Raw genomic sequence first — 14,305 nt, forward strand, 5'->3', positions numbered from 1 at the left:
CTAGTATAAGTCTGATATATCATTCCCCTTAGATACCGTAGGATAACATAAAATTACTTTGGATACCCGTTGTAGTTCAAAAAGAAAAAATACATGAAGTAAAATTGAAGTTTTCTCCATCAGACTAGCAAAACATAACATATTTACCAGACGACATGTCGCTACAGAAACTTGTATTGTTTTCAGATCAGCTGATGTACTGCTCATTCGAAGATGGGGAATCGGACTGCGGTTTGACCGATGTAACCTTTGATTATTTTGATTGGACGCTTCAATCGGTATACACATTTTTTTCGTAAAATAAGCAAAGTGCTGTGTAAACAGAGTGTACTCTAGTCACAACTTACCTGTTAACGATCTATTAAGCTAAAAGATGCTACGTCTTTTTCGATCTATCACGATTACAAAATCTCACTTTCGTTCGATCTATTTCGATTTCCAAGGCTCAATTCGATCGATCTATTCAGGTTACAAATGCTCATTTTGCTTCGGTCTATTCAGCTTACAAATGCTCACTTTGGTTTGATCTATTTAGCATACAAATGCTCCATTAGCTCGATCTATTTCGATTAGAAATGTTCCCTTTGCTTCGATCTATTCGATTACAAATGTTCCTTTTGCTGCGATCTATTTAGAATACAAATGCTCACTTTGGTTCGATGTATTTAGGATAAACATTTTCCCTTTGCTTCGATCTATTTAACTTACAAATGCTCACATTGGTTGGGTCTATTTAGTTTGTAAATGTTCCCTTTGGTTCAATGTATTTAGATTACAAATCTTCCCTCTGGCTAGATCTATTTAGCTTAAAAATTCTCTTTTGGTTTGATGTATCTATCTTACAAATGCTCACATTGGTTCGAACTATTCAGAATACAAATGCTCCCTTTGGCTCGATATATTTCGATTACCAATGCTCCTTTTACTTCGATCTATTTAGCTTACAAATGCTTACGCTGGCTCGATCTACTCTTTTGTTTCGATGTATTAGCATACAAATGCTCCCTATGGTTAAATGTTTTAAGCATACTAATACACTGGTCCATGGTTCGAAACTTCGGAGGCATAGGTGTAAATTAGGTCGATTTATCGTTACTTTTTCTTGATACGTCTAGTATCTTAAATGCCCAATGCCTTTCCGAAACGATTTTTGTTTTTTAATGACAATGTAAAACGATATTGATAGTTATGTAGAGTCGCAAAAGTTATTAGCGTACCGTTAATACTACACTTAATTACCCTCGGAACAATTTAATTAAAAAAAATAAAATGGAATTTTTTATAACGCGGGTTGTCTAATGTGTCCCGCCGTCGTCTTAATTACCGCAAAGTTAGTTAACTATCACTACTATCACTACGCCAAACGGCAAAATAGTGAAATGAATCTTTAGTGTTATAAAGATAGATTGTTCAGATAATCTTGCATTCGTTTAACTCGATATATGTTTTCTGATGTTAGCATTGCTTTAAAGAAACTTTTGATTTTTGTTTCGGAAAGGTAGTACTGCATTTAACGGTTAAAATCGTGCTTCTAAAAATAAAATTTGTCGGCAAAGTGCATTAACACGTAATTTGATACTAGCAAATGAGCCAATGGTGATTATTATCATGTTTTGGGATTTTGATTGCGTTGTCCTGACATGTCTATACTTGAGAATTAGAACACGGAATCAGAGTTTTTTCATTAATTGTACGTATTCTTTATGTTGACATCAAGGGTTCTACGCCTTCAACTGGTACTGGCCCAAATAGTGCATACGTTGGTTCCAACTACAAGTATATAGAGGTTTCTGGTCAAGGTGACAACACATACGCCATACTACAAAAGAATGGCTTATCCACAGGTATATGTCAATCATATATATTCATTTTCATAAGTTGGTTTACAGAAAATTTATCAAAGTAGACAAGGCGGGCAGAATTAGTGAGTTTGAGATTATCTTTTATATTTAAAGATGCTCCACCGCTGACAAATGGTGTTTTTTCACTAAGGAAAACAGGGGCAGACGATTTGAAGATGCTCCACCGCCGACAGAGTATAAATGATGTACATCATTTGAACAATTATTGGTGTTTAATCGTGTATATATATGTAATATTAACACAAGAAATAATATAAATAATTTATTTTGCCTTTTGTGCATGCATAATCAATACTTCATTCCATATAGGATTTAGTGCCACAGATTTTTTTCGGGATGCAATTAATTATGTTTTATATTTTTAACTTGAAGTAAAATTAGAAGCTCAAACTTTTCAGTGGTGGTAATGGTGTGAAGTAAGTAACTTTTGTAACTGAAGAGAAATACTAAATTGTCTGCTCCTGTTTTTAATAGTGACAAAATACTATTTGTCAGCGGTGGAGCATCTTTTATGAACTGTAAAATATATTAATTATTGCAGTCAAATGTTAGAAAAAAACAACTGTAACTTAAGATTTGTTAGCTCAGGCTTAGATTAAATAAAAGCAATTCGGTGGATCAAGACCGGAAATACCATTGTAATTCTATACATGGATCTGTTTTTAAAAAAACAGCACGAAAAGTGCAAAAATGAAACTACAACTATAATAAGTACGAAACTACCACTAAAATAAGTACGAAACTATTACTAAGATAAGTACGAAACTACCACTAAAATAAGTAAGTTTACTGTGTTTGAATAATGAAGAGTACACTAAGAACAATGTTTATTATATTTATATCTTTTTAATTTAATTACACTGTCCTACATGTTGTATTAGTGTACACACGACCTGTATCTCTTACCTTGCAGGTCAAAGCAGACCTTGCCATGCTGCACGGGTAGTGGCTTAGTGTATGTTATATAGCCATTAATGCTTTCAAGTTAATTGGGTAACTGTGCGAAAATATTGGCATGCTATATTTTCTTCAGCAATCCATTAAAAAAATGCTGTGGAAATAATTCAAATGGCTTAAAACACAGAAACTATATAGTGTAAATTTAGTGTTTTTAATCCTTATACGGCGTTGCTTGAAATTAAGCTCATAACACAAGTCTAAATAATTTAAATCCGACTTTAAACATAGGAAAACAGCATATTCTTAGTGGACAGATGATACCATTCATTGAATATGACCTAATTTATACACGTGACCTAATCAATATGACCCTAGGATGTAATCATCTGAAGCAGGTCATGTCAAGATCCTTATACATTACAAAACATCAATTTCAAGCTATCAAATCCTAGTTCTCAGTAAAAAAACCAAAGTTTTCAAAGCTAAAATAGAATAAATGCTAGGTCACAGTGTCCTACTTGTTGAACTTTTCATCAGTTTTCTGAAATAAACCTCACAATATTTACAGGCAAAATCTGCAAAAAAAAGTTACCTCTATGCTAATAATTAATTAGTTAAGACTTAAGCAATGAAAATGTGAATTTTCATCCTTTGACCTTTGACCTCTGAAATTACCATGAGCGCAGAAAAAAATCGAAAAATTTGAACAAGATACAGTATGCAGCTGACCCTATTGTATTTTCATGCAAAATATCCCCCTTCTGTAAACTAATTTTATCTTTATAATTATATATAATTATGGTTTTTTTTAATTTTAGGCTTGCATAAATGTCTGACATTTCATTAAAACAAACGTGGACGTATATATACATATGTACATTTAAATTTATCTTATTTTTATAATTATAGTTAATATAAGTATCAGTTCGTTTTTAATTGTATGCTTTAAGAAATGTCTGACATTCCATTACCACAAACTTGTATTTACCTTTAAACTACTCTAGTTGTTTTTTATATTTATATAACATTGTCTTCATGTTTTATTCTTGCATAAATGTCTGATATTTCAATACCATAAACGTGGAAGGTATATAGATATATACATCTAAACTTATCTTGTTATTTAAAAAAAAATTATATATCGTTTCTTTTTCGTTTTCTTTTTTTTAATTCTACGGTTGAAGGAATGTCTGACATTTCACCACCACAAACTTGGACAGGTATATGCATATAAACTACTCTAGTTATTTTCTATAATTATCATTAAAACATTGATGTAACTATTTTTTAACTACATTGGGGTGTGAAAGAAATTTTGTTTGCAAACTATTTTGAATCCGTGTAGCGGAATCCGTGTAGCGGATTCTCACAATGTTTAAAAAAAAAAGTATGTCATAACCCGATGAAGTTAAAAAATGGTTACATCAATGCTTACAATTAATTTTCAGACTACATGATAACGTAAGACACGTTCAGACGTGCAACTCCATTGATTTTCTAATGAATTATTGTTTAAAAATCAATATGCAACGTCATCATCTCTATTGTGACGGCATGATAACGTCGGGTTTTCGCGCCATTCTAGGAGTTTTCTTCATAGTAATATGAAGAAAATTAATTTGCAAATCAGATATTCGGATTAAGTATGAAAACAAATATATTTTTTCTTCTTATTTTAGGCTTTGATAAATGTCTGAGATTTCACTTCCACAAACTTGGACAGGCGGATGCTCTACAAGTTTATGGTAATTCCTTTGCACTGCTGTGGGGTGACTATACCTTAAACTACGGTGTAGAGTGGCAAAGTGCTTCTGTTACCATCGACTCCAGTTACGATACGGTAATATACATTATCATATGATTTTCCGTCTTTGCATATAACAATGTACCTTGCAGATAGGTATCTATTAAGATGTCATTATTTTGTGAGCAAAACATTCGTCATTTTCTATGAAAAGCATGACGTTACGCTATCAAACTCATGACGTCGCAATCATTACTTATCTGTAAGGGTAAATAACTTTGTCTAATAAGGTCGATTGCGATACATTATATACGTTACGATATACATACGGTATATTTTAGTGTCTCGATTTCGAATAATTAAAGTAGATCTCTTCTAATATGGTCGATTGGGGTACATTCATATACATTATGATATATATAAGTGACTCGATTTGTAATAGGTTTGTCATTTGCGATACACAAACATAGATGAATCTTTTGCAGCCTTGATTTGGAGTTGTTAACGTGGATCAAAAATAAGACATAATAATATATCTATTTTTATGGATACTTGCAAAAAGCGATATACGTATACGGATATGTATCCACACAGCAGCTAAGCTACTATTATTCTAAAAGTATTTCATATTTTAACTTTTTTCTTCTATGGGAAACAAAGCATATACAACCGTGATTTGTATGATAGAACAAGAATCATTTTTAGAATATCAATTTTTTTATAATGGTATGATTTCTGATAGGTTACCTGTTCATCTGAAATCGTGAGATCATTGCACGACTGTCGTGTATATGATCAAAATTCATTGTACAGCGAACGATTAATAGCGAAAGATCTGAAGAGCAGAGAAGCACAATATTTAACATAACCTAAGCGTAAAGCTTTTATCATTTCATTTTTGTTTCAAACATACCTTTACGTCAACATAGTTTGGATCGCAAAATGCAGAGTATATGAGTTTATACGATATTATTCTAATGTGAAATCATTTTAAGGTAAAGAAAAACGAAATATATCTTACGGTGAAATAAATATGGATAGACTTCTTTGAAAACAAATTGAATGTTTTATAAATAACGGTCGCTCCAGTGTAAATACGTGCTGTATGCGTATATGTGTATAGCTGATAGTACGAATTCCTTATTGTATATATTAAGTATTTATCGAGAAATTTTCAGGAGGGTTATGAATATTTGTTCGCATTGTTTAGATTAAATACATTATCAGACGGTTTTCTTTCCTATATCTATTGTCTTGCTGAAGACTATTATTGTCATCGATCATTCTTTTTCTTTTTCAATTAAATGAAATTAGGGATATTTTATACAGATGACTTAAAATTATCGATTTGTAAAATATTTCGTTTGATTTAAATTAAATCACGAAAGACTGAAATCGACGAATTTATTTGTACACGCTACAATAATAGTAGTGTAGTCATAGTAATGCAATGGAATAGGTTGCATCCGAAATAGAATTAAAGTATCCACGGACATCCAGTGGCATAATATGCAAAATATACATAAGTTTATTTTCATTAAAAACATTCAAGACTTGTTTCTAAACATTTTCGTTTTAGAATGTGTCATATCAGCCCATTACAATACCATAAAATCGTGTTGTATATGCAACAGTGCCGAAATCAACATTGAACATCGATCTTAGACTTTTATTTCAACTTTAACACTATTACGCTTTTGATGTAATTTTCTCCCTTGTCATTTGCTTGATAAACTTAGCCGGGTACACGTATTAAAGTCATCGAAACGTCAAACAAACAATTATATTTACATTTTTCACTTCAGTCCTACTATGTAACCTTACCAAGCACGGAAAACGGCTGTTGAAATGGCTGTTCCATCCTTGAAAATAACGAATTACTTATTCATTATAGATGCAAAATCCCTTGGTATGTTAAAATTGTAACCAAATATAAATTTAAGCATTGAATGTCTTTCAGTTAGCATTCATATCCAATATGAATGCCTACTGGTCAGAGGCCAATTCCATGAAGCGCTAGTCTTTCAGTTGGCATTCATAGCCAATGTGAATGCCAACTGGACAGAGGCAAATCCAACAATCAAGCGCTAGCGCGCTTTATGGAAGATATCATATGCTGTGCTTATCTTTACCAAAATTCTTTGTACAATGTATCATACATAGTATTATTTTTTTCGCACTTTTGTTATTGTAGTTCTATATTGTCGGATGGAGAGGTAACTCGTGGCAAGGTGATATTGCCATTGACGATGTCAAACTTGTAAACGGCCCATGTAGTAAGTAGAACAAGGGCAAATATTTTAACGAATGATTTGATATCGCATCCACCAGACATGAGTAATTATAAGAATACAGTTCAATATATATATGTCACAAAAAGAAACATTTGCAGTTTCAACGTAATTACACGAATGCAGTTTCATATATATAGGTCATAAAAAGAAACATTTGTAGTTTCAACGTAATTACAGGAATGTAGTTTCATACAGATATGACATAAAAATAAAAATAATGTCTGACAGATTAGTATGTACCCGGCATATATTTAAGCGACGTTACTAATGACGACGTCATTTTTTCTTTTTTTTTGGGGGGTTGTTATAGTATAATTGTAAGCCGATGAACATTCTTGTACTAGTTTAGTTGCGTTTACTGTAATAATTGTCATGATGATCTATGTTTGTGTAACTAAGTTTTGTTTTGTTTCAGACTGAACATCCTATCGTACAAACACCTTACAACCCGAAGAAAATTATAATCATTATTTTCGTGTATATTCTTCTTTTTGTAATTTCCATATCAATAAGATTTTCTATTTTATTTAATCAGATTCCATTATCTTACATGTTAATGTATCTATAAATCTTGCGCATCAAATAACGCCTTTGTTATTTTTGTTTTCATAACAACTTTTAAAAATGATGTTTTGATATCATAATGTAACCCATGTGTGAGAGATTAAAGAAACGATCAGGAAGACAAAGGCAATATCCCTGTCGAAGGCATCCACCAAATCCGATAGTGGCGCGAAATCTCAACGTTATTGTTACGTCACAATAGTGACGTCGACGTTGCGAATCAATCTTGAAAAAAATCATTTGAAAAATCATTAGAATCATTAGTTTTTACTTTTCTATTATATCAATTAGTCTGCAAAATTCATTATAAACATTGGTGTCACTAATTTTTTTTTATTTCATCGGTTTACGAAATCAATTTTGTCTGAAAACTTTTGTGAAAACCCGCGTTTGTCTTTCATACCTTAATGAAATAAAGAAAAAAATAGTGGCATTAATGCTAAATAATTAGATATACATACATGTATCTATATGTTTCTAGATTCAATATAGAGATTTGAAGGTTGAGCGCACCATTCTTCTGGTCATATGTAAAATAAATTGGTCTACAGTATCTTGTTCATCCTCATAACAAGGTCATGGCAGACGTATAATGAGAGAAAATTGGAGAAGAGTTTTGGCAATATCATCACCGACGTTTCCTTTTTACGTCTCTATACTACAAATGTATGTCTTTACTAGGCCTACTTAACCCATTAGTCAACATGTAACACATTAATGCTCAAACAATTACAAATATAAAAAAAATATTAAAGCAGATACACGATGAAAAAACGATGTTTTTGGTTTGATATTTAAAAAAAAGATATCCCCCCCCCAAAAAAAAAACACCCGATATTTTCACTGTAAATGCTGTTTTCTGACTGGTCAATAGTAAGTGGAAAAATTGAAAATGATATTTTCACTCAGGTGAAAAATATCATATATTTTCACTGTAAAAGCCTGTAAATTTCTCTGAAAATGTAATAAATGATGCACAAAATCAAAAAGGACATGTATCAAGTCACTTCGTACAAGGGTGTTCATACCGTATGAGAAATCATTACACCTGTCAATTATGTTTCCGATTGAAACTCGGTAAGGCGGTAGGCAAAGGTTGGTTTTTCTCCGGGTATTCAGGCCAGCGGCGTAGCTAGGTCTGGATAGGCCTGCATGCCTGGGGGTGCTGGGGGCGATAGCCCCTTGCTCAGGGTCCAGGGGCAAAGCCCCGGTAGGGGGTATGGGGGCGAAGCCCCCCAGAAGCTGACGGGAAATTGTTACAATGTAGTAACCATTTTACTTCTTTGGTAACTTTTAACGTATATACAAATGGTTAAATGGAAGTCACGATATTTAGGTGATAACCATGCAAAACTATATACATTTTATACATACTAGACTCCCGTGACAAGTGCTCGAACAAAATACAAGGATTTGGGTGTAAATATTAAATTAGTAAGTAATGGGAGAATTTTGTATTATATCAATTATCTGCAAAATTAGTCTGCAAAATTCATTATAAACATTGGTGTCACTAATTTTTTTTTATTTCATCGGTTTACGAAATCAATTTTGTCTGAAAACTTTTGTGAAAACCCGCGTTTGTCTTTCATACCTTAATGAAATAAAGAAAAAAATAGTGGCATTAATGCTAAATAATTAGATATACATACATGTATCTATATGTTTCTAGATTCAATATAGAGATTTGAAGGTTGAGCGCACCATTCTTCTGGTCATATGTAAAATAAATTGGTCTACAGTATCTTGTTCATCCTCATAACAAGGTCATGGCAGACGTATAATGAGAGAAAATTGGAGAAGAGTTTTGGCAATATCATCACCGACGTTTCCTTTTTACGTCTCTATACTACAAATGTATGTCTTTACTAGGCCTACTTAACCCATTAGTCAACATGTAACACATTAATGCTCAAACAATTACAAATATAAAAAAAATATTAAAGCAGATACACGATGAAAAAACGATGTTTTTGGTTTGATATTTAAAAAAAAGATATCCCCCCCCCAAAAAAAAAACACCCGATATTTTCACTGTAAATGCTGTTTTCTGACTGGTCAATAGTAAGTGGAAAAATTGAAAATGATATTTTTACTCAGGTGAAAAATATCATATATTTTCACTGTAAAAGCCTGTAAATTTCTCTGAAAATGTAATAAATGATGCACAAAATCAAAAAGGACATGTATCAAGTCACTTCGTACAAGGGTGTTCATACCGTATGAGAAATCATTACACCTGTCAATTATGTTTCCGATTGAAACTCGGTAAGGCGGTAGGCAAAGGTTGGTTTTTCTCCGGGTATTCAGGCTTTCCTCCATCAACAAACCTGATACGTCCTTACATGACCCTGGCTGTTGATTGGACGTTAAACTAATAAAAGCGATTGTTCTGCATTCACCCGTTATTTCAGCTAATAAGTAAAAAGTAATCAGCCTACATACAGTAATACGCCTACACTTTATACCTGCCTTTTATAAGAAAATAACTATATTGCCAGTGTATTCTTTCATGCATCTTTTCACTGGGCTATGCTTCAAAAGTAAATTACTTGCGTGTTAAATTGCAACCGTCAGTAATGGTATTTTCATATATCTATAAATGGAATTTAACCATTGTCTGATGTATTTGGTAAAAAACAATAATATCACATAAAGAAATGAAATCATTCGTTAATGTCACAATACAATTTATTTAGATATACATTTATGAAATACACAGAGATAATATTTTACAATGATCTACACATTTTTTTTCATATTAACTTACTGCTGCATGGCAGTACATAAGGTGTGGGAATACCATTTATTATATATACTTGTTTTGGTAAAGTTGAGCTAGATGCATGAACTTTTTTTCAAGACAAGCATTTTACAGATATTTGTACTAAACATTTGTATTACAGCGTATCTTAAGTGAACATTATTTATTTTTTTACTATTATAACAGTTATAAGGTTTCAACTGTCAGTACCGATACCGACGGAGTGAAACGAAGGGAAGTAATTCTTAATTACCGATCATAATACTGTCAGTTTTAGATGCTATACTTTTATTATGAATTGAATTATCACTATACCTCGATTCAGTTGTACATATGTACCATAAAAACGAGTGGTACGAGTTGTTATTAAGTACAATGTACTTGTCAACCTAGCTGCAATATTGTAGCTCAAAAGACTTTTTGACTAAAAATGGTTGTAGCACGTAAGGTTTACGAGGCCGGGTACGTATAGTTGTTCTATTGTCAACCTGTTCGTTTGTCAGAGAACCAAGTACAGCATAGGTAAGTTACATGAGGAAAAAGTCAAATTGTTATATTTACATCAATGCTGAATTTAATTTATTCCATAACATCCCTTTTTTGAAAAACAATCATGACAATATATTCAGTAAAATGTAGTAAAATGACTACCGTAACTACGTAACGTCAGTCCGAACTCTTCCGAAAACGGGTTACGAACTTTCAGACATCCATTCGGCAATAATCGTAACTTCTATGACGATAAGATAAAAATATTAGTGAAAAGCTCCATTTGTTCACGATACTATGTCGCCGGCCAGTAATGTTTTTCACTCATACCTACGGGTGTGGTACTTGGTTATCCAATACAGTAAACTCATGTCGACTGAGACTGTATTTTTTGGTTATCCATGCAATACAGCCTCGTGACATCACTTCGTCAAAAAATATTATTTTCTCGGTAAAAAATAACGTTGCTTTCCGAACGTACGTGGTGTTACAACAACAAATAAAATTAAAGGTATTATGTTTTAAATATCACACAATTTTCGTGTATAAAGAACATTTATTCAAAATGGCGGGATATCATAATTGTTAAAATGTAAAAAAAAAAATAATGTAGAGGTATAGGAGCAAAATGCTCTTTCATATATAGGTGGATATGAAGGAAAGGGATATTCTACCCTCGGGACCACAAAACTTTGTAAAAGACTCGGGATTTACAATATGTTGGGACCCTTAAGTATAATATCCATATCCGTCATATCCACATAAGACAGTCATATTATTTATGATGGTGAGGGTAAAATGCCACATTAATCGAGTTTAAACAAAATTGGACTGTGGGCAGTTTCTATGGAATTTGAACAATTGTTTGAACACCACCTTTCAAAAGCTAATCCGACCCATGGATATCATCATTGGTAAATGTGTCAGTTTGTTAAGGTAGTTCCATACTTTTGAAAACCGCGCTAAATTATATGATGCTAAACCGGAAACTGCGGTGGTTGTTTTGAAATCCAGAATGGTGTCCGATTCGTTTCCACATTCAACTTGGATATTTTTTTCAATATGTAAATATTTTCAACACATAATATTAAATGTTTAAAATCATCCAAGAAATCAAATAAAATCAATGAAGCGAAAATTAGATGATATCTCTGAGGTGTTTGTGGTCCCTGTAGTTAGTGAGAATGGATTTTCAAATACCGGAAGTAACGTTTGTTGCAATAAATTATAAAAGGGGACCCGTCCGGACCGAAATTCCGAAAAAATGCATACAGATTTCCTTATACATAACATTTGAAGAAAATCATAAAATAAACAGACATAAACCAGATATAATATCACAAAAACATATGAAATGATTTTTGCGGCATGATTTTGACCCATCTTAGCACTGGATGAAATGAGGGCAGGGGTGTGAGTTACAAATTTGAAGCGTACAACATTGGGAAAATTTGATCGAGGACATCATGTTTTTATATGATATTTGAACAAAATATGTTTCCTTGGCATATCATTTACAAATATTGTGAAACTAGGAGCGAAAATATGGCAACATATGATACTTACATAAATAAAACGATCCTGGGAAAGAGCGAAAATTACCGTGCATTCCATTCACAGATTAGTACCAGTTGTATCGATACGAATCTCCTGTATCTCAAATGGAACGCGCCGTACCAGCAGATCTGTACCGGTACAAATGGGTACCACTTGGATCCAAGATGGTGGACTCGAGATTTTTCATTTGTGATCGAAATGATTTAGGTATAACATTCATATATTTCATTGCTAACAACGAAAATTTTTGGCTTCTATATTCGAAGCATATCTTTCATATGGGTGCATGGAAAAATACAAACGCGTTCCATTTGGCTGTGTCGTATTAAGTTAGTACAACTGGTACGAATTCGCAAATGGAACTCACGGTGTGTTATCATTTGTAAACATACAATAGTTTTGTATATTCTTTTATCGTTAGAAATTTAGGACAAAACATCAACAACATAAAGACTACATTCGTCATAATATTATAGAAAAAATATAGAAATAAAAAAATAGAAAAAAAAAATTCTAAATATGATTTTATGAATTCTTCTATTTTCTGTCAGAAAATATGCACGGATGGTATATTTCAAGCTCAAATATCTCAAAAAATAATTCGAAAACACTCATTTTTCTCTACAGATTTGAAATCCAAGTGAAAAATGTAAGAAAATAAGAGCTGTTAGATCAAAAATGACATGAGTTTTTCCAAAAATATGGAGCTACCTTAAGGCAATGGATACCGATTAGCCTTTATTGTTTCTACATTCGAAACATTGTCCGGAATTTATCAAGTCCGGATTGTAAAGTAGCCTTCACCTCTGGGGTTCTGAAACAGTAGATAAGTGGATTAATAGCTGAATTCAAAGAAGTTAGAGTAATGAAGAGGTGCCTGCCTATTCTGTCATGTTGTTTTCCTAAATTCAGACCGTGGATGATAAATCCTAAGTTCATTGGTGAAACGCAGATGATCAGATTCGCAATAATGATTATAATTGTGAGCGTACTTTTAGTTTCTTTAGCCATTTTAATGTATTGGCGTTCCTGCTCAGGATTACTTTGGTTGGCTGCAGTTGAATTTCCAGAGACCACTAGAGGGGCAATCTGTCGACATTTGCGGCGATGTTTTTGAAGAACAACAATCATAGATATGCAACATATAATGATGCAAATCTGTATGAAGATAGCGACTCCACCAATCACGGCACTAAACTGCGGCAGATCCTCGCAGAATAGATTTTCTAATTTACATACCATTGTGACGTTTCGGTGATGCCCGAGGATGAAAAATGGCAAGCAAATAGCTACAATTGTTATAATGAACATAACGCTGAACATTTTGATATATCTTCTTTCATAATTAGTCGTATACCTCCAGGATGGTCTGGATAGCAGGAAGTATCGATCGATACAAATGACGCACAACTGGCCTATCGAATTGTAGTAAGTTATTCCGAAAAAGAACATCCGCGAAAAACAAGACCAATAACTAACGTTACTGGTCGGGTTAATGAACGTTTTTAAAATTGGAAACAACGACATGCCGGCAAGCATATCTGTAACTCCTAATATAATGAGTTGTATCATACGGACTTTAGGTTGTCGAAATTTTGTGATGATCATTGCAATAACCGCTGGTATGTTGACCAATATCGTGATTCCTCCCGATACTGTAACACAAAGGCTGACCCAGGTAGGGGCTGTATCTGTGTCGACGTAGTCGCTAGAATTGGCGGACACGTTGCATTGCGACGCCATCTGTTGAACACAATAAGATATAAAGCGATTCATAGAGTATGTTCCTTGATATATAACCATTATATTTCATTCAATGACGTCGAAACAGTAATATATTTCACGAGTGCGAAGCTTTTCTCCTCACGAGGTTGAATATAACAGTTATTTACCATGAAACAAGGACTTTTCTATTGGTTACACTTTCTATGTCTCTATAGTAGATCTAGACTAGGCCTATATTGTTACTAGTATGTGTGTATCAATCTTACGTGATATTTATTAACCCCTTCTTTAATTATTTCTAGCTTACTAATTTATTTCCACACAAGTGCCGTAAATTTCAAAGAAATATATATTTACTTTTGCCTGCTCCTACAAGTAAAAATGAAACAAAAATGCACAAAAAAAG

The 14,305-nt window shown here is 32.9% G+C and overlaps 2 protein-coding genes across 2 annotated transcripts in view; one reads left to right on the forward strand and one right to left on the reverse strand.

Annotated features, from left to right (window-relative positions):
- Nucleotides 1–7,220, forward strand: part of LOC138309660 (fibropellin-1-like) — a 73,350-nt gene extending 66,130 nt beyond the window's left edge. Inside the window, exons 35-39 of the mRNA XM_069250875.1 lie at nt 187–278; nt 1,718–1,844; nt 4,442–4,602; nt 6,701–6,782; nt 7,216–7,220. Of these exons, the coding sequence (XP_069106976.1) occupies nt 187–278; nt 1,718–1,844; nt 4,442–4,602; nt 6,701–6,782; nt 7,216–7,220 (467 nt within the window). The remainder of the gene's footprint in view (nt 1–186; nt 279–1,717; nt 1,845–4,441; nt 4,603–6,700; nt 6,783–7,215) is intronic.
- A 5,701-nt stretch (nt 7,221–12,921) lies between these two features.
- Nucleotides 12,922–13,917, reverse strand: LOC138309661 (cannabinoid receptor type 1A-like). The gene has a single exon (XM_069250876.1). The coding sequence runs from the start codon at nt 13,915–13,917 to the stop codon at nt 12,922–12,924; it is 996 nt and encodes a 331-aa protein (XP_069106977.1).
- Between the last annotated feature and the right edge of the window lie 388 nt (nt 13,918–14,305).

This window comes from Argopecten irradians, chromosome 15 (assembly GCF_041381155.1).
Source record: "Argopecten irradians isolate NY chromosome 15, Ai_NY, whole genome shotgun sequence".
Taxonomy (NCBI): domain Eukaryota; kingdom Metazoa; phylum Mollusca; class Bivalvia; order Pectinida; family Pectinidae; genus Argopecten; species Argopecten irradians.